The following is a 19,158-nucleotide window of genomic DNA, read 5'->3' on the forward strand; positions in this document are numbered from 1 at the left end:
GTTTACCTTTTCTCAGCCGAGAAAATGGAATCGGCTGAATGAGCCGCCGCTCTCGGAGAAAGAAAGAGAAAGAGAAAATGTTTTTCTCTCTTTTAATTCAGTTTATTTGTGAGAGAGAAAGAGTCAAATTATTAATCCTTAATTTGGTTTGATTAATTTTCCACCTTTGATGGTTTAAATTCACTGTTTTCAATTGTTTCACTTTAATTGTCTTCTTTTATTTTGTTAATTGTTCTTCACCTGATTTTCTGTGATTTAATTAAATTCTGTGAATCCAAATGTTTCCATCTAAGAATTAGAATTGATTCTCTTGAGTATTTTCATTTGTTTCTTTTTTGTTTTTGAATCTGAAGAGAATCTCTATTATTATTTATTCTTTTTCTTTTTTTTAATGTTTATTTTCTTTGCCCAATTGATGTTTTCTTTTATTTTCTCCATTGGTTTATCATCGCTAATCTGATAGATATTTTATACTTTTCTTAATTGTGATCGTGATTCAACTCTAATCCTGTGATATAATCAGATTGGTTTTTCTATTTTGAGATTATCCATCAAGGTTTGTGACATATTAACTTTGCTTTTTTTATCCTACATTCTCATCACTTGTTATGATTGTGATTTCTTTTTTATTTCTCTTTACCTTTTCTATTTAGTTATTTTGATATAATTTCTATTCCATTGATTCTCCTTTTTCATCACCTTCTCTATAAATATAATCATTTGTGTAGTTCTTGTTCTCACCTTACTTTTTTCACCCTTCTCCATCCGATTGTTATCTCACTTTTTTTCCTCTCTCTCTTCTTATTAGATGGATAAATTCAAAGCGAGACATAAAAATGAGAATAAAAATTCTTATACCAATGGTCGTGATCATGGTTATGCCTCAATAGCTCAACTTCGAAATTATAACAATAACAATATTTATACTGCTATTTTCGATTATAGTGCCTCAGGGCAAGATGAACTTACTCTTCGTAAAGGTCAAAAAGTTCAGGTTTTATCAAAAGATGTCACAATTTCTGGTGATGAGGGCTGGTGGACTGGTAAAATCGGCGAAAACGTCGGTATATTTCCAGCTGAATTCGTTAAACCTCTCGCCTCTTCAAGCTCCTTGTTATCACCTGAGAGGAATAGCTGCTTATCTGTTATGAATATCATTCGATTCGATGAGATTGAGCTCAAGGAGGTTATCGGCATCGGAGGTTTCGGTAAAGTTCATCGAGGTAAGATATCAAAAGGAAAGAAGAAGAGTAAAAATAATCACAATAATCTATTCATGTGATTGATTAATTTCTTTATCCTTATATTTGTTTATTAGTTTTTTTACTCCATTTTCTTTAATACCAATACTCAAGATTTCCCTTTTTTAAGTGGGAATTAAATAAGTTTCGGTGTGTCTCTATGTTGATACAACTAATAATACATTTGATTTTATCATTTCCTCTCTTTTCTCACCCCTTCTCTCTCTCGCTCTCTCCCTTCATACCTCTCTCGTATTCTGTACTTTTCATCTTGTCACTTAGGTACTTATGAGCATAGAGAAGTTGCCGTCAAAGCGGCTCGTCGGGAGCAAGATGATGATGCAAAAGTAGTCATGGACAACGTTCTCCAAGAAGCAAAATTATTTCGTCTTTTAAAACATCCAAATATCGTCTCATTAATCGGAGTTTGTTTAGATGAACCGAATCTCTGTTTGGTACTTGAATACTGTCGAGGTGGACCATTAAATCGTGTTCTAGCTGGACGGAAGATACCACCAGATATAATTGTCGATTGGGCGATTCAGATTGCATCAGGAATGGATTATCTTCATTGTAAAGCTCCGATTCCATTAATACACCGAGATTTAAAGTCAGGCAATGGTAATAATATTAATACAAATTTGTTTTCACTCTTAAAACAAAATCAAATTTATCAATGAAATGTTTTTCTTTTATTTCCTAGTTCTCCTTAATGAAACAATTGTGGATCAATATTGGAGAGGAAAAGAATTGAAAATCACCGATTTTGGACTTGCTCGTGAAATTTACAAAACATCTCGTATGTCACAGGCTGGAACCTATGCTTGGATGGCACCCGAAGTAATTAAAACATCAACATTTTCTAAATCTAGTGATGTCTGGAGGTAACAATTGAGATTTAGGTTATAAATGAATAACCAAATTTTAATTCTTCCCCTAATCTATATTTTTTAATTCTAGTTTTGGTGTAGTCCTTTGGGAACTATTAACAGGAGAAGTTCCTTACAGAGGAATCGATCCTCTGGCCGTAGCCTACGGAGTAGCGATTAATAAACTCACCCTACACATACCATCAACTTGTCCAAAAGCATTTAGTGATCTTCTCAAGCGTAAGTTTCTAAATCAATCATATCATCATCATGTCTCGTAGAATTTATTATCAACCATTGCAATCACCTTTGAAATAATATCATCACAATCAACAAGCTCTCTCTCTCTCTTTCTCTTCTCTCTCTCTCTCTCTCTCGCTCTTTATTTTCTTTTACTTCATATACTCTGGCAAGTATTTCTTTTCTCTCCTTTATCTCACTCTATTATCTTTTTTTTTACTCTTTTCATCTCTCTCTTATGCTTCTGCTAAATCATTCATATCTATGATACTAATGATGATGACAAGGAATTAAAAGTCACTTCATGATTTGTTGTTCCCTTGTTAGAAACAGTTTAAATTCACTCATACTCTCTCCTCTCCCTCTCATCTTTATCCTCTCACTTGTAAAAGACAGTGGAAAGTTTGTCAGATGACTTTAAGAAATTTAATATTAACACTAATTTCATCCTCTTCTTGTTGATCAACCTCAAATTTGTTGTTGTTTTTGTTTGTTGATGCTACATCCTTTCAAGGATCTTCCTTCAATTAATCGTGACCTATTTAACTTTCTTTCCTTTTTTGTTTCCTTTCTCCATCTCTTTCTTTACCTTTTATCTTAATTCTTAATTCTTAATTCATATATTCCTTTTAATTTTCATTCTCTTTTTCTTATGTTTCGCAATTATTACAATCAAAACCTGTAAAAGATACACATCCTATCCATCACCTCTTTTTTTTCCCGATAATCTAATAGTTATCATTAAACACTGATTCCAAAGAATGACAAGAAAAACAATAGACAAGATCATCTACTCATATTGATTTAATCCTTTTCTCTCTAACTGATTACCGTTTGATTACTTATTCCCACAATTATAATCATAACATAACTATTGCAATGAATCTCAGTTGTTTTGATCACAACCTTGATTAAGGTTATCCTGTTTTAAGTCAAATAGCAATATACTGATTAGTATTATTATTATCGATGTGGGTCTTGAGTTAATTTTTTTTTCTTTCAACTTAAAAATTATCATAATAACAATTTTTTAACCTTGAACACTATTCAATTGAAATGGAAACAATTATTATTATCATTTTATATCAGTTAAAATATATTTTAATCTTCCATCTTAACTTTTTTTTACTGATTCGCCGAAAAAAAAAAATTTGATTCATTATAATGTTTTAAACCTGAATAATATTTGAAACATTGAACAAAGAGATACCTTAGAGATGGTATAAGAAAAAGGGGTAAAAAGTTATTAATTCATTGCCTGAGGGCGATTATTATGTTATATCATTTTGGTTATCATGTTGTGACCAGTTAAAGATGAGTTCATTTATCTTTTGAATTTATCTTTGCCTCATCATTATTATCTTCATCTTCATCATCTTCTTCTTCCATCATTCACTTTTACTTTCTTTTAAAAAGGAGTATCAGCTCATTCCTAGATTTCTCTCTCTCTCTCTTCTTAATGATCTTTTTTCTCTTCTTTTTAATGATACAATCAACTTGATATTATGTGAACAATTTAATCAATGAAAACCGGCGATCAAAAATGATGGTTACTCACAATTAGCGCGTTAAAAACTTACATAACAACAATTTAAAATTGTTTCAAGGGTTATATAAGTTTTCATATCATGTTAATTGTTGATCAAAAGTTATCAATTTCTGATCACTTGAACATTTCATTTTAATCATTTACTTGTTATCCCAAAACTAATCAACTCTTGTTTATTTATCTTCTCCTTTTTTTTCATAATAATAAGTTGAGACTTTAATTTTATCTTAATTGTTGATAATTACACCGACTTTATATGTTTAAAGATAAGCTCGATGGTTACAGTAATGTTATAATTATGATGATGATTAACTTATTGCTAAGTTTGTTTGTGATGATAATATAATTGTACAGACAAATTGTGACGTTTATATAACTATTGTTTTGTTGATTGTGCCACAATTTGATAATAATATCCTTATTATTATTGTAAGGACAACATTGACAATAGATCGAATCAGTTTGAAATGTAGATTTTAATAAACGAAAGGTAATTATTTCAAAAGGTACACAAAAGCTTAATGATTATTGGATAGGATTAGAGGTTAGTAAAGGTTGAATCAAAAGTAATTAAGGTGATTAGTGAAACATAATTGAAGTACAAAGGGTAATTGTATATTAAAGGGTAACTCGGAAGTGGATTGAGTTGTCAATCCAATTCACCCTTAATATATACAAGAGTTTACGTAAAAATGATTACAAAGGTGTCGCTGTGTTCTAAGCGCGTATATTTAAAGATAATTACAACACAAATAAAGCCTAATCCCTTAACAGAGCCCCCTGCTTGATGATGACCTAGGGTGTCGAATCAGAGACAAGGTCATTTTGCCGTCTCGAACGTCTAAATTTCCTTGGATCAATCGCCTCCTTGGTCTTCATTTCCTTAAGGCTTTAATTGGGTTGTTCTTCTCTGTTGATTTGAATGAATTTGTTGAATAAACGAATATCAATTTCGGAAAACGGTGGTCTCAATTCAACTCCTTCCGTATCTACGAGTGTATCCTCTCTGAAGGATGGAGATGCCTTCCATCCTTGTTGAACTGGTTTCCTTAATTCCCATGGCCAATCATTGATAATGTTCATTATTCTTCTTATTAATTCGGCCATTTGTTTGTTCGGTTCATATTCAACTCTTGGTAACGGGTTGACAAATCGTGAATTCTTTTGAGCTGCCAGTTCATGAGCTTTTTCAAACTCCTTATAATCAATTAGATACGATAAAAGTGTGTAACCAGCATCAATAAAAGGTGAATGACAACCTTCTTGAATAATTGTTCCAAATAAAGTAAAGGTGATTAACTTTAAACCAATCATTTCATCAACCTCTCTATTAGATCGTTTACACGTGTAATAGTAGTTGACGTCTCTGATTTTCGGTCTTATTATATTCCAATCGTGCCAATCAAATCCAAGGGATAGAAAATCTCCATGCCCTCCGGCTACGATTATACGATCATACTGAATAAGAATGCTGATAATTTCTTTTCTCTCTTTACTCAAACTTCCACATCCTTTGGTATGTTCGTATTTAACACCATGGAAAATAGTTTTCATATCATGAATTGAAGCTTTCGGATATCGAATCAATTTGTTGTATCTTGTTTTGGCTTCTGTATCGATGATTGTAACCCAAACCGGTAAATCCTTGATTCCACTTCTTGTTTTTATTTGACACTTTTCAACATCAATCGCACAGATTTTGATGTTTTGTTCATCCAACTCTTTGTAAGTTTTGTATATTCGAGCAAGGTGAATATTTGATTTGACTCTAAACGTTCCATTCTTATTTGTATTTTCTAACAAGAAATTGTTAGTAATTTCCATTCGCCTTTTATCTTGACCTCGTAACGTTCCTTCTCGATCGCGTTTCTCTTGTTGTCTTTTATTGTGAATAGCTTGTCTTCTTTGTTTAGCTGTCAATGTCCTATCAGCTCTGATCTCGGCTTCAGTCTTTTTGCGATTTGGTTTGGCTGCAATAGGTTCCATTTCTCTTCTCAGATTGAGTTCAATTTGTTTTCTTTTTGATTCTGATGTCCATTCATCTTCTGAATCATACTCATCTGGAACCATTAATCGACCAATGGTGCTAGTTGATGTTGATGGAGTAACTCCATCAGCCCAATTAATGAATTCTGGTGGTGACGAAACCTTAGCTGCTATTGGTACTGATGATTCCCAATTATCTTTTTCTGCTATTTTCGGCTGACTTTTTCCAATTGGTGAACAATTCCAACTCTCCTCCGATGGTTTTTCCACGACATTGTTTTTCTTTATGATGCTTTTTACCCAAATCGTCTTACGAATCGGTGATTTTCGTTTCTTCGATTCAGCATCACTTTCTTGGCTACTTTTGTTCTGACTAGATCCACTCTCACTGCTGTAGATTAATTCATCGTTGCATGGATACCAAAACGAGGCTCCTTCTAATGGATTCGATGGAGTAACTCCACTCGAATTTGATCTTTGAAGAGCATTGGAAATTCCAATTCTAGTTGTTTTCGTTTTATTTTTATCATATGGATCTCTTGTTACTTTTTCGGCTGTGAATCCTGATGGTGGTACGAACAATTCAGGATTTTGAATCATTAATCTAACGTCCAAAGCTTTTACAAACTCTTCTTTGTTAGCTAATGATCTGTGATCGAGTTTCTCTATCACGGATCCTTCTTTTTCCATTTCTTTCATTTTGAAATAATACAAATTCAATAGTGAAACTATTTTGAAATTGTTAGATTTACAATTTTGAAGATGTTTTAAAACGTCATAATAGTTTCCAACATAATCATATTCATATGAACGGCACTTCACGATTAGCTTACTTAACATTAGCGTTTCATCGCTATTTAAGCGTAATGATTTGGTTAAAGTTGATGATGGACACACCATACAAAAGAATTGCTTGTTCAAAATTTCATCCATATTGGGTTCTGGGTTTCCTTTTGAATGTTCGCGAATGCAATATAATAGGAAGAAACAAGCACGACAGTAGAATGCTTTGCATTCACAACACTTGATCGGGTTGATTGGGATATGGTTGCAGAACCTACATCCAATATCCATCACACGTTTCTCTTGATCATAATTTGGTTCTTCATGTAAAATGAGTCCAGGTACGAAAGGCTCTAAACTTAACCAATTAGTTTCATCTGGAAAAATGTCCTTTAATTTGCCTTTCACCATAATCATCAATGACTTTTTATCCACTTTCCAAATTTTCTCAGTCAAATCCATTTTTATTCTTGGTGGGGGTTTGGTGGGGGTATTTTCACTTTGCTTTTATTTGTATTTTAAATGATGAATTTGTCCAAAATATCACTTTTCAAGCTTGGTGGGGGTTTGGTGGGGGTATTTGAGATGGAGTAACTCCAATCTCAATTGATGTTGGTGGTTGAATTTTTGTTGATTTTTAACAATTTCACTTTGATTTGGAATACAATTAATTAGATAGAGTTTCTCTATCTGATTAATCTCACTAATTCAGGTGATGAATCAAATTTGGAAAGTTGTAACAATAGAGATGGAGGATCTCCAATCTCAAAATTGATTCTTTTTTCTTTTCACAATTTTAGATGTTTAAATTGGTTGTTGAAATTCACTAGAATAGATGGAGATTCTCTATCTATTCAACACTACAATTTAATTGTAAATTCACAAAATTAATTAATTGAAACTAATTAATTAAAATTCACAGAGACAAATTGTTAAAACAAGCGTTGAAAGAACGGTGTTAACTCATGTGTTAAAATAGAATAGAATTCAATTGGCTTTTTCTTTTCTGCTTCTGCGCGTTTCCATAGTGATTGGTTTCTATGGTTAAGGTTGAGAGATGAAGTTACTTCATCTTTCTAGTGTTTTCTTTTTCACCCTTTTGACTTTTAATTGTCGTGTTAGTAATGTTTTAAAATTTGTTAGAGTTTAAAAGAAGTGATCAGAGATTGAGTTACTCAATCTCTAATTAGATCATTTAGTTTAAAAGTTAATTGTTAATTTGATTTCTTGACCTTCTCTCCATTGTATGAGACACTGGAATGTTAGTCATCTTTTGCTTTGTTGACCCTTTAGGTCTACCAGGACCTCTTTTAATTGTTATGTTACTCTGAGTAATTTCTGGTTCTTCATTGATCAAGGTTTTATTTAGATCGATGATTGATGATGGAGTTGCTCCATCTTCATCTCTTTCTTTTTCCCTTTCTTTACTCATTGTAACTTCTTGTTCACTTTCAGCTGATTCAAATTCTTCTTCTTTCTCTGTTTCAATTTCTGTTTCATTGTCACTTTCTGGTTCAGAATCAATTTCAGTTTCTTCGTCTTCTAATTCATCTACTTTCTTCATTCTTTCTTGTTCAGGCTGAATATGGACTTGATTGGATGAAGTGACTTCATCCATTTCGGTCTTAACTGGATTTTTGTTTAATAGCCTTTCGAAATTTCTTGGTTTCTTACTCACACTCAACTTGATTCTGTCATAATTAAATACTTTCACTTTTCCTGTTTCAACGTCGACCAATTTTGCTGTAGATGAATAAGGTTGAAGGACAATGTATTTTCCTGTGAATTGTTTCTTAGATAATTTCGGTCCAGTAGTATAAGGAACTGGTTTCACTTTGACGATGTCACCTCTCTTATAACTTGGTTCTTTTAGAAATTGATTTCTTTTATCAGCTGATTGTTGACTTAGTTTTTCAAGTTCATTTGTTGCTTCTTCTCTTGCTTTTTCAATATCTTTCCCTTGAAATATTGGATCGATATCCCATTGGTTATGAATTGATGTTCTTGGTTCGTAGTTGTAGAGGAGTCTGAATGGTGATGATTTTAGTCCACTTTTAATTGATTTATTGTAACTAAACATCATCGCTTGTAGATCTTTATCCCATTCATTGTCTTTTTCCGTGTACATGTTGATTCTCTTTTTCAAGGTTTGATTGAGTCTCTCAACCATTCCATTTGATTGAGGATGATAGGCTGTTGTTCTAACTAAAGTGATACCTCTTCTTGCTGCGAATTCTTTAACTTCTTTAGCCACAAAATTTTGACCATTATCAGTTTGGATTAACTTCGGTTCCCCATACTGATAGATAATACTTTGCAGAAAATTGATAACATCTTTAGCTGAACCTCTTTTGTAAGCCTTAGCGATTCCAAATCTTGTTGTTGTATCAATAGCGACAAGAGCATATTGATTACCTGATTTAGATACTGGGAACTTGCCAATCATGTCGATTTGTAGTCGAGTGAACGGTTGTTTCGGTACTTTCGTCGATTGGGCTTTACCTTCAGCTATTGTTTTCACTTTGTATTCTTGGCACTTTTCACATCCTGCGATTTTTTGTTGAATTATTTCATCCATCATTGGAAACCAAAAATCACTTTTAATTTTGTCTATTGTAGGTTTAGCTCCAAAATGTCCTGCTTCTAACGACGAATGATATTGATCGAAAACTCGATCAATAAGACTGTCTGGAAGATAATATCGAAAACTTTTATCATTTTTTATTCTCAAAAAAATACCATCACGAATTTCATAATAATTTCTTAATTTTCCTTCTGCCAATTCTTCTTTGAGTTTATTAATTCTGGTGTCTTTCAGTTGATGTTCTAACAACTCCGATTTCTTTCCATCCTTCAGCTTCGGTGTTCTTAATGATCTTATGAAATGAGCGGTTTGAGCTGAATCAAGAAAGTCAAAACTTTTTATACAATTTAGTAGCACTTTTTGAGTATCTTTTTCGATTATACTCTCGATTTCTTGTTGTTCACAATCTTCAGGTTCTTCCTCTTCAATGATTGAAGATGGAGTAACTCCATCTTTCATTGATTTGCACCCATTTAAATATTTGTCGAAATGATCATCACTCATTTCTCCTTGTTTTCTGTGAGCCCACTCATTTGATCGAGAAAAGCAATCAGCTGGATGTAGATAACCTTTTAAATATTCAATGTCGAAATCGAATTCAGCTAAATCACTTTGCCATCTCATGATTCGAGTGACTTTGAATCTTTTCTTTTTCAACTCACAAAGAGCATGATGATCGGTGACAACTGTGAATTTCTTGTGTCTGAGGAAATGTGAGAATTTTTGACACGCATAAACTACTGCTGCACATTCTTTTTCTGTAACACGATAAGAATATTGATGTTTCGCCAATTTAGATCCAAAGAAATAAATTGGATTCCAAGTATCATTTTCATCTTTTTGTGTTAACACACCACCAATTGCGACTGCTGATGCATCCACTAGTAATCTTGTTTCTCTCTCCGGATAGAAATGAGATAACATACAACGTTTAGTTAACTCTGATTTCAATTTATTCCAAGCTTCCAGTGATTTTCCTTCTACGTGAATTGGCGCAGATTTATATTGCTTTTTCACTAGATCTTGTAAAGGTGCTGCTATTATCGAATAGTCTTTGATGAATCTTGAGAAATAGTTGAAAAGTCCGAGATGAGATCGGATCTGAGCTTGAGAAGTAGGAGGATTAAGGGCCTTAATCCTCGCTACTTTCTTCGGATCTGGTCGAACAGTTTTTCCTGAGACTAAATGTCCAAGACAAACAAATTCTGTTACTCCTGCTTTTAATTTTTCCACTCGATTTTTAAATCCATAGACGGAAAGTGCGTTAATTACTTTTCTTGTATTATCACACAATTGATCAATTGTTTTTCCATATATCACGATGTCGTCGAAATATCCAAAACAACATGTATATCTTAATTCACCTAAGATTTTGCATATAACTTCCACGAAATATGAAGGTGCGTCTGCTAAACCCATTGGCAAACGTTTGTATCGATAGCATCCATCTTCAGTTACAAAACTCGTTTTGTCTCTTTCTTCTTCAGGTATTTCTAATTGGTAATAGCCTTGAGCTAAATCCAATGTTGTGAAATAATTGTTTCCTTTCAATTGATTGATGGCATCATCAATGTTTGGAACTGGAAATTGTCTTTTGTTTACCATTTTATTTAAATCGATGTACGAAGTGACCATCCTCCAGGTACCATCGGGTTTGGGGACTACGAAGGCTGGAGCACCTCCACCCATATCGGAGTCCTCAATAATACCATTCTCTTTGAATTCTTTAATTATTTTTCTAATTTCGGTTTTCATCTTCTCGCTTGAACGAAAAGGTTTTGATTTTGGAATCTCTTTGTTACCAATATCGATTTTAAATTTTGTGACAGAGGCTGGAACACATCCAATGTCGAATTTATGTTTCGAAAATGAATTTGATGATTCGATTAACACTCGATAAATTTTTCTTTTATCTTCTTCACTCAATTCAGGATTAATTTGAGTCCATAATTTTTGTTTAATATCGGGAACAAATTCTGGAAGATCGATTGAAGTTTCTTTAAACTCTTCCACCAGATTAATCATTTTATCTTTTTCTTCTGGATATTCAGTTTCCACAAATTTCACTGTGTTTATCCTGAAGACTCTTTCTTCAAGTAAACTTTCATTTGATGATTGAGGTAAATAGAAAATTTTGGACATGTCAGCTTTCTCTCCATACCAATTGACAATTAACCTTTCGAAATCATTTCGATTCGGTTGTTGGATAATTAATTCATAATTTTGATTATTGTTGAACTGTAATAGTTGATACGGTTTCTTTGGCCCATTTGCCTTGATAATAAGTTCTGTGTACTTTATGATATTTTCACCAATGATAATATCATTCGATAGATCCTTTATCACATAAGCGGCCATTATCGTAGATTCATTCCCTTTATAAACTTGTAACGGGATAAAAGCATCACATTGAACAGGAGAAGAATCAATTGCTTGAAACTTGAGACTGAAAGGATAAGCTGGAAATCCCAATTTACTTGCGATATCGAAATTAATTAAAGTCGTACAAGCTCCGGTATCAATGAGACCTCTTATCGTTGTTACCTGGTTGTTCAGTACCCTGATATCGATCATTGGATGACGTCCGTCATCCGATGATCTGGTAGCACTGAACAACTTCGCTACTCCCATAGTATTTTTATCATCTTCATCGTTAACTTGATCATCATAATTAGCATAACTCACGTTATTTTGCCTTTGGTTAGTTGATTGATTATGATTTGGATAGTTTCGTTGTTGATTGTTGGTTTGTTGGATTTGATTGTTGACTTGATTTGGATTAGAACTTTGTTCTTGTTTATTCGGAACCTTTTGTCCCTCTTCTTCCATTCGTTTCCAACAATTTGCTTCATTGTGACCATTTTTATTACACCTTGGACAGTATTTAACATAACCATTTGAACTTTGGGGTCTTGGTTGATAACCTTGATTACCTTTTGGTTGATAACCTTGATTACTTCCCCAAGGTCTTGACCCTTTATAATTTGGTGATATTGGTCGTTGTTGTTGATTTTGCCCTTGAGTTCGTGACTCATTGACATTTGTACTTTTATTCAAATTTTTCACTTTCTGCCAATACCCAATTATTTTGCTTTTCAACGCTTCTAAATCCATCACAATCTTTTCTGGAATGACTTCGTTTTGAAGATCAATTGGAAGTGTTGTAGCTAATAAAAGCGATTTCACTTTATCATCCACATTCGGATAGACGATTTTTGTTGCACTTTCAAATTTCTTGAAAAATTCCATAGGATTTTCTGTTAACATGTATTTCTTTTGGAGAATAACATACAAAGCTTCAGTTACATCCGAAGTTGATATTGTTGATCCTCGAACTGCTTCTTTCCATTCATTATAAGATAAAAATGGAGATTTTTGTCTTAGCGACTCAGCCACTCTTCTCGGTTCACCTTGTAGTAAAACTGTTGTATATTCGATCCACGATTCTTTCGTTGGATCTAAAATTCTCAAATCATATTCAACTGCTTCGAGAAATTCAGAAAACGTACAATTTCTTGACGGGAATTCTCTCTTATTTAAACGATCACGAGCCAACATCGCTGCCATTGATAATTTGTTTTCCTTTTCGTTGTTGGGTCTGAAATTCATTCTTGAAAATCGATCCATTGTAGAGAATTGATTTGCCAACATTGTTGCTTGCGGTAAACTTATTTCAAGATCCATGAATTGATCTCTTGTGTATAAACTTAAAGATTCAATAGCTGTTACCTTTGCTTCAATTAACCTTGTTAACGTTTCAAAGGTATAACCATCTCTTCTTAACTTTATACCATCCTGCCACTTTATTGGAACATCTCTCTTTATATCGATCTGATCAGGAATATCGGCGTTTTCGTATAAATATTGAACAACATGAGCTTCGATTAACTCTTGTCCCAACATCTCATTCGTTTTACTATTCACTTTGATGATTCCCCATTCATTTGCTGCTGTAACTAATTGCTCGCGATTGAGTCCCTCAATCGCGGCTTTTAGCCTTTGAGACGACGATGAGCTACCTTCACTGGCTTGCATTTTAATACAATGAATTTTGTATTTGATTAACAATTGCTTTTTATCTCTTTAAATTGATGAGTAATGTTCAAACTTGTGACTTGTAAAGATGATGTAGATTTTGATGATTAATAGTTGGTTTATACTTGTGACTTTAAAGTTGACTTTGATTTCTCATGAATGAGAGTTTGATATTTGGCTTTTTTTTTTGTGATTTTGAAAACGTGGTTTCAGAAAATTCAATTGGAAATATAAAACTGATAAAGGTTTATATTTATTTGGGTTTGGTTGATTCTTCCTGAATTCACCTTCCAAACCTACCAATACATATATAGCTTTATTGTCTAAGACACGTGCACCTGAGATAGAGTAACTCTATCTCTCAATTGAAGTTATAGGATAAAGTAACTTTATCCTAACCTTTGTTATTGCTGGTTGATGAAGGTCAAAAGGTTTGGATGAAGTAACTTCATCCAATCCAAAACTGAACCTTAATCTTTAGCACCGCCTGATCACTGCGACAAAATAACACTTCACTGAAACACGAGGCATCTCCACCATTTGTAAGGACAACATTGACAATAGATCGAATCAGTTTGAAATGTAGATTTTAATAAACGAAAGGTAATTATTTCAAAAGGTACACAAAAGCTTAATGATTATTGGATAGGATTAGAGGTTAGTAAAGGTTGAATCAAAAGTAATTAAGGTGATTAGTGAAACATAATTGAAGTACAAAGGGTAATTGTATATTAAAGGGTAACTCGGAAGTGGATTGAGTTGTCAATCCAATTCACCCTTAATATATACAAGAGTTTACGTAAAAATGATTACAAAGGTGTCGCTGTGTTCTAAGCGCGTATATTTAAAGATAATTACAACACAAATAAAGCCTAATCCCTTAACAATTATTATTATTTTTATTAAACTGATTGTTTAGTTTTTCTCTCATCTAACAATCAATTGAATAATTATCATGATAGAAAACGATTACCTTAAATAAATTAATGGGTTAAACTAATTGTGACAACAATTTGATTTAATCAAAATTAAGATGTTCTCCTACTTCGATTGACAAGTTTCATTCATTAAATTAACTTGACAATAATAATAATACGTTTTTCTTTTATCATTATTATCATTTTACATTAATGATGATTATGATTATTACCATTGGAATAGTCTATTAAAATTCATGTTTCCTTGCAGTCGCTTTTATATAAATTTTCTTGCCTCATTTCAGTTCATATTTATCATTTAGATTGAACAGTTTGAATTGTTCACAATTTGAAGATTGATGATGATGATTTCGTTTTAATTTACTTATTACCAACATGATATTATTACCATAATATCCCTGTTATCTACTTCCCCCTTGCTCATGATCAAAACTAAACAAAATCAACCAACTAATTGTTAAATATTATTGCGAATTAACTTGTAATAGGATTAACGTGTAAATAATTTAGTGTATATTAGATTGAAATGACTTCTCCCTTTAACTATTTCATTACAACTCGTCCTCTTTTTTCATTTCATCTCCTGGCATTTGAACTTGCTTTTTTCTCATCCTTCTCTCATCTTCTTTATCTTCATATTTATCCCCTTTCATCTTCCGGAATTGAATTCAGGTCTTCCAGTAATCATTCAGTTTTCTTTTTTTTTCACAATCGACATCACCAAGGCCGAAGTTGCCTCTTCATCTTATCATCTCATCATCATTTTCATCTTTAGTGTTCATTTCTTTTCATTTGCATTTTTTTTGGCTAACACACCGACTCTTTTATCCATGAAATCTTAATCCTATCCTTCATGAAGCAATAAAGTCTGAAACGAGTTTCTTGGTTATATGAAATTTTGAGATTATATTTCGTTATCATGTTTTGCTAGATTCTCTGTTTTCATTGATACCATGATAATATTTTGTCTAGAAAACATATTAATTGTTTCAACTATTCAATTGTTATATGAAAAAAATTGAACTCAATCGAACCAGGTTTTAAATTGTCGATTAATTAAGATTATCTAATCAGCTCTTTATTAATCATCTTAATTTAGCTTAATAGTATCAATTATTTATCTTAATTCTCATGATAATGATTGATATTAGGAAGATTTAATTACAAATGATGAAACAAACAAAATCCAACCAGTTGATATTTAATTCGTGACAGTTTTTATATTTTATTTACCATAATTATGAATTTAAATCGATGAGTTTTTGTATATTTGATTGTGATATTAATATTATTTAATCGTGAGATAATCATGTTTATTTAAATTTGTTACCTTTATAATTGGTTCACAAATTAATCATTTATTTATCTTGTCCTCTATTTACAGTTTGCTGGAATACGGATTCACATTCTAGGCCAAGTTTTGGGGATATTTTAAATCAGCTGGAAAGCATATCAAAATCTCAGTTTACTGTAACAACTCAAGAATCATTTGATGAACTTCAGGATAGCTGGAAAAATGAAATCAAAGAGATTTTAGAACAATTAAAGTGCAAAGAAAAAGAACTACGAAATCGTGAAGAAGAAATATCGAAAGCAATAACTCGGCAGAAAATTCAAGATGAGCAACTTCGTCAGCGAGAAAAGGAGATTCGTGAACGAGAATTTCAATTATTGGAAAGGTATTCAATCAAAATGATCGTTTTCTTTTCATAATTATTATTATGATTCTTCTTGTTTACTTGTTAATTGTAAAAGAAAGAGAACTAACATGTGATTATTTATTCTTGTTTCTTTTTCACTTTATATATATAAAAAATCTTTCATGGTGCTTATCTACTTTGCTATTTGATTGACAACTAAGAGAGTTAAATATCATCATTGCTACGCAACAATTACCTGTACCGACACGAAGGAAAGGAAAATTTGCCGAGAAAAAGTTGATAAAACTGTTGAAATCTTCCGGTGCTGGGCAGCATGCGTTTATCAGCACCCCGAGTGATTTCAGACACAACATAACAGTCCAACCTGAACACCCTTCACCTTATCGTTTACAATGTTCACCCTCTAGCCCGGAATCACCTCCTTCATCTCCCTCAGTTCTTAGACTCAGAGCTTATGCTCGTAAGTGATTTATTTGCTTTATCCTGTTTTTCCTCAAGATTATTCATCTTGATTCTAAATTATTTTTCTCTTCTTCCCAGTTCCCCAAAGTGGACCTAAAGGAAAAACATGGGGACCAAGTAGTTGCCATCAAAAAGAACGGGTCACTTTACATCCGCATAAAGTTTTCGTTGATCAATCCGCTCAAATAAAAGGTTCAAAAAGTGCACCAAATCTGGATAAATCTAGAATACTTGTCACTCCGTCAAGGATATCATCTGATGACTCGAGTAAGTAACTGTAATTAAATTTAATGGTGAGGATTAAACAACAATTTCCCTTTTCCATATTTGTAAATAACTGATTTTTTTTTCTTTTTAAATCAATCTAATGGAATCTCTTACCTTTCTTTTCGTTTCTTTGTTCGATTCAGGCGAAGGCTGTAATGTTGGCACTTATACAAATGAAACAAATTATCATCGTTCAGATAAAAAGTCCAAAAAAAGCTCCTTTATTAAAGCTGGGATAAAATTGGCTGGTTCAATTGGATTGGATTTACGATCTCGTATTTTTGATAAGAAAGGTGGAAACTCACCAATCGAGTCTCGAAATGATCACCATGGTATCTATGATAGGAAGGGTTCATCTAATGGAACCAGTGTCGGTGGAATCTACGCTAAACATGCAACGTACCATGGAACAACAAAAAATTCATTACGACCTTCGTTGATGACAACATTAAACGCTTATGCTGATAATAATGAACGGATAACCAGTAATGGATCGAACGATGTTGATTGTGCCAATAATTACATCCAAGTGACCAAGAATAGTGATCTCAAAAATAACCCGAACTCCTCTTACAATATTACCTTTGATAGACGTAAATCATCAACTACAAGTACTGACAGTGATTTTCTAGCTCAAAGTCATGCTCCATCTCCAAGAATATACAGATCCTACCATCGAACCTCGTCTAGTGCTTCAATCAGTTCATCCTCTGTGAATCCATCTTTCGATCCTGGTGAAGGTGATTGTGTCGATGTGATCAATCCGAACACGGTAACTTTCAATCTAGTTACTAGCCAAGGACTTCAAAGACCAACGACATTAAATTTAACCAACTCATCAATTCAACCCAACGAACGAAACCATCATCATCACTGTGATTGTCATAAATCATCCTCATGCTCACCATCAACTCCCATCTCCCAGACCAGTCAATGTATTGATAGTTACAATACTCCCTCGGGCTCATCATCACCTCACAAGACTGTTTGGTTCAAAATTAAAGATCCTAAAGTCACTCTATTGGATATTCCCACTGAAGGTCAATCTCAAGACGGAACAGTTCCTTTGGCCGCTTTACTTTCGGAAGAAAAAACCAAAACAAGCTCCTTATGACTCTCTTACTAGAAGTCACAATTTACCCACAAACGACAATTAATTATAAATTTGAAGCAAAATAATTATCACAATTACCAAGTCACAAAATTCAAAGGCAACTAATAATTAATCCGATGTCAATTTCATCTTATACAAACTACTCTAAGTGTCAGATAAACATAAACATGAGGCGATTTAACTTAAATTTAACTACAATTAGTTTTAACAATGATGATGATTTGCAAATCATTAATTTGATTCAACTATTAAGCTACTATTTTCATACTAATTTTATTGATACCAATTTAATTTGATTGATAAACTCAAATTATCAAGTATCTAAAAGATTCAGTCATATTTAATTATTCAACAGTCAATTTAACCTAATTAGTTAATCACACACAATTAGTTTTGATAACTTTCACAATTGAAACAAAAAAATTATTTTACTAACAATTATTATCATTAATGATTCTGCAAATCAATTATCATCTTATATTTTTCAATCACTATCTAAATTTTTCAATTGTAAACCGTCCGGAGAAATGTAATCTACAATTTATAGATTATTTTTAAATTATTATGAAATGATTAACTAATTGTAGAAATGATTCTACAAGAAAACAATCAGATCATATATTTACACTTCTCCTAACGGTAAATTTATATTTATACACTTTACTAACTTAATGCATTTCAATTGACTGATCAACAAAATTTTCTTACCCCACAACTATATTTAAATCCGGTTAACTATCAATTGCTGTGTTTAATTTTTTTGTCAATTTTTAATTATTTACGTTTGTTTCTCAATCTCTTAGCAATCAAAATAGATTCTACTTGAATATGTAATTAAGTTAATTGATGTAATCAGCTCATCACCTTTTCATTGTCATTCAGATTATTTCCTCCTCTGATTTTAATTGTTTTGTTAATTTCGAATCAAAATCTATCTTAATTGTTCATCTTTCGTTTACACCAAATTGTTTTTTTTTGTTTTCTCTGCTCATTTTCCCCTTTCCATTCCAAATCGCAATCAATGTGTAATCAGCAATTGAATTTTAATCAATGACAATCAACAAATTGCCAACTTAAAACCCATTCCAATGATTCTAGTTTCTCTTTTTAATCGCATTTAAAAGTTTTAATTTTCTTTTCTAATTATGTTATTTTCTCTCTCTCTCAACCATCATCATTTCATCTGCATATTCATCAATCGATTACCGATAATCAACTAATTATTTTCACTGATTTTCCTTAATTTTTGTTTTCTTTTAATGTGATATTTTCCCCTGACTAACTTGAAGTAAATTCATGATTCTGATCATCGACTCTTCAACTAATCAACAAGTAATTCAACTTTTATTTAATGTAAATCGAGTCAAAATAAAGAAAATGCAAGTTCACAATTTGTAAATTGTCTCAATGTTTATCAAATTAACTTATA

The 19,158-nt window shown here is 32.3% G+C and overlaps 1 protein-coding gene across 1 annotated transcript; it reads left to right on the top strand.

Moving 5' to 3' along the window:
- The first annotated feature begins 65 nt into the window (after positions 1-65).
- Positions 66-19,128, top strand: LOC128394724 (mitogen-activated protein kinase kinase kinase 11-like). The gene is made up of 9 exons (XM_053355081.1): positions 66-556; positions 809-1,223; positions 1,524-1,862; positions 1,945-2,125; positions 2,202-2,350; positions 15,610-15,904; positions 16,087-16,346; positions 16,427-16,615; positions 16,759-19,128. Exons 2-9 carry the CDS (start codon positions 809-811, stop codon positions 17,727-17,729), a joined length of 2,799 nt encoding a protein of 932 aa, XP_053211056.1. The 5' UTR covers positions 66-556; the 3' UTR covers positions 17,730-19,128.
- Positions 19,129-19,158: the final 30 nt, after the last annotated feature.

Source organism: Panonychus citri, unplaced genomic scaffold (assembly GCF_014898815.1).
Source record: "Panonychus citri isolate SS breed McGregor unplaced genomic scaffold, ASM1489881v1 Contig00140, whole genome shotgun sequence".
Taxonomy (NCBI): Eukaryota; Metazoa; Arthropoda; class Arachnida; order Trombidiformes; family Tetranychidae; genus Panonychus; species Panonychus citri.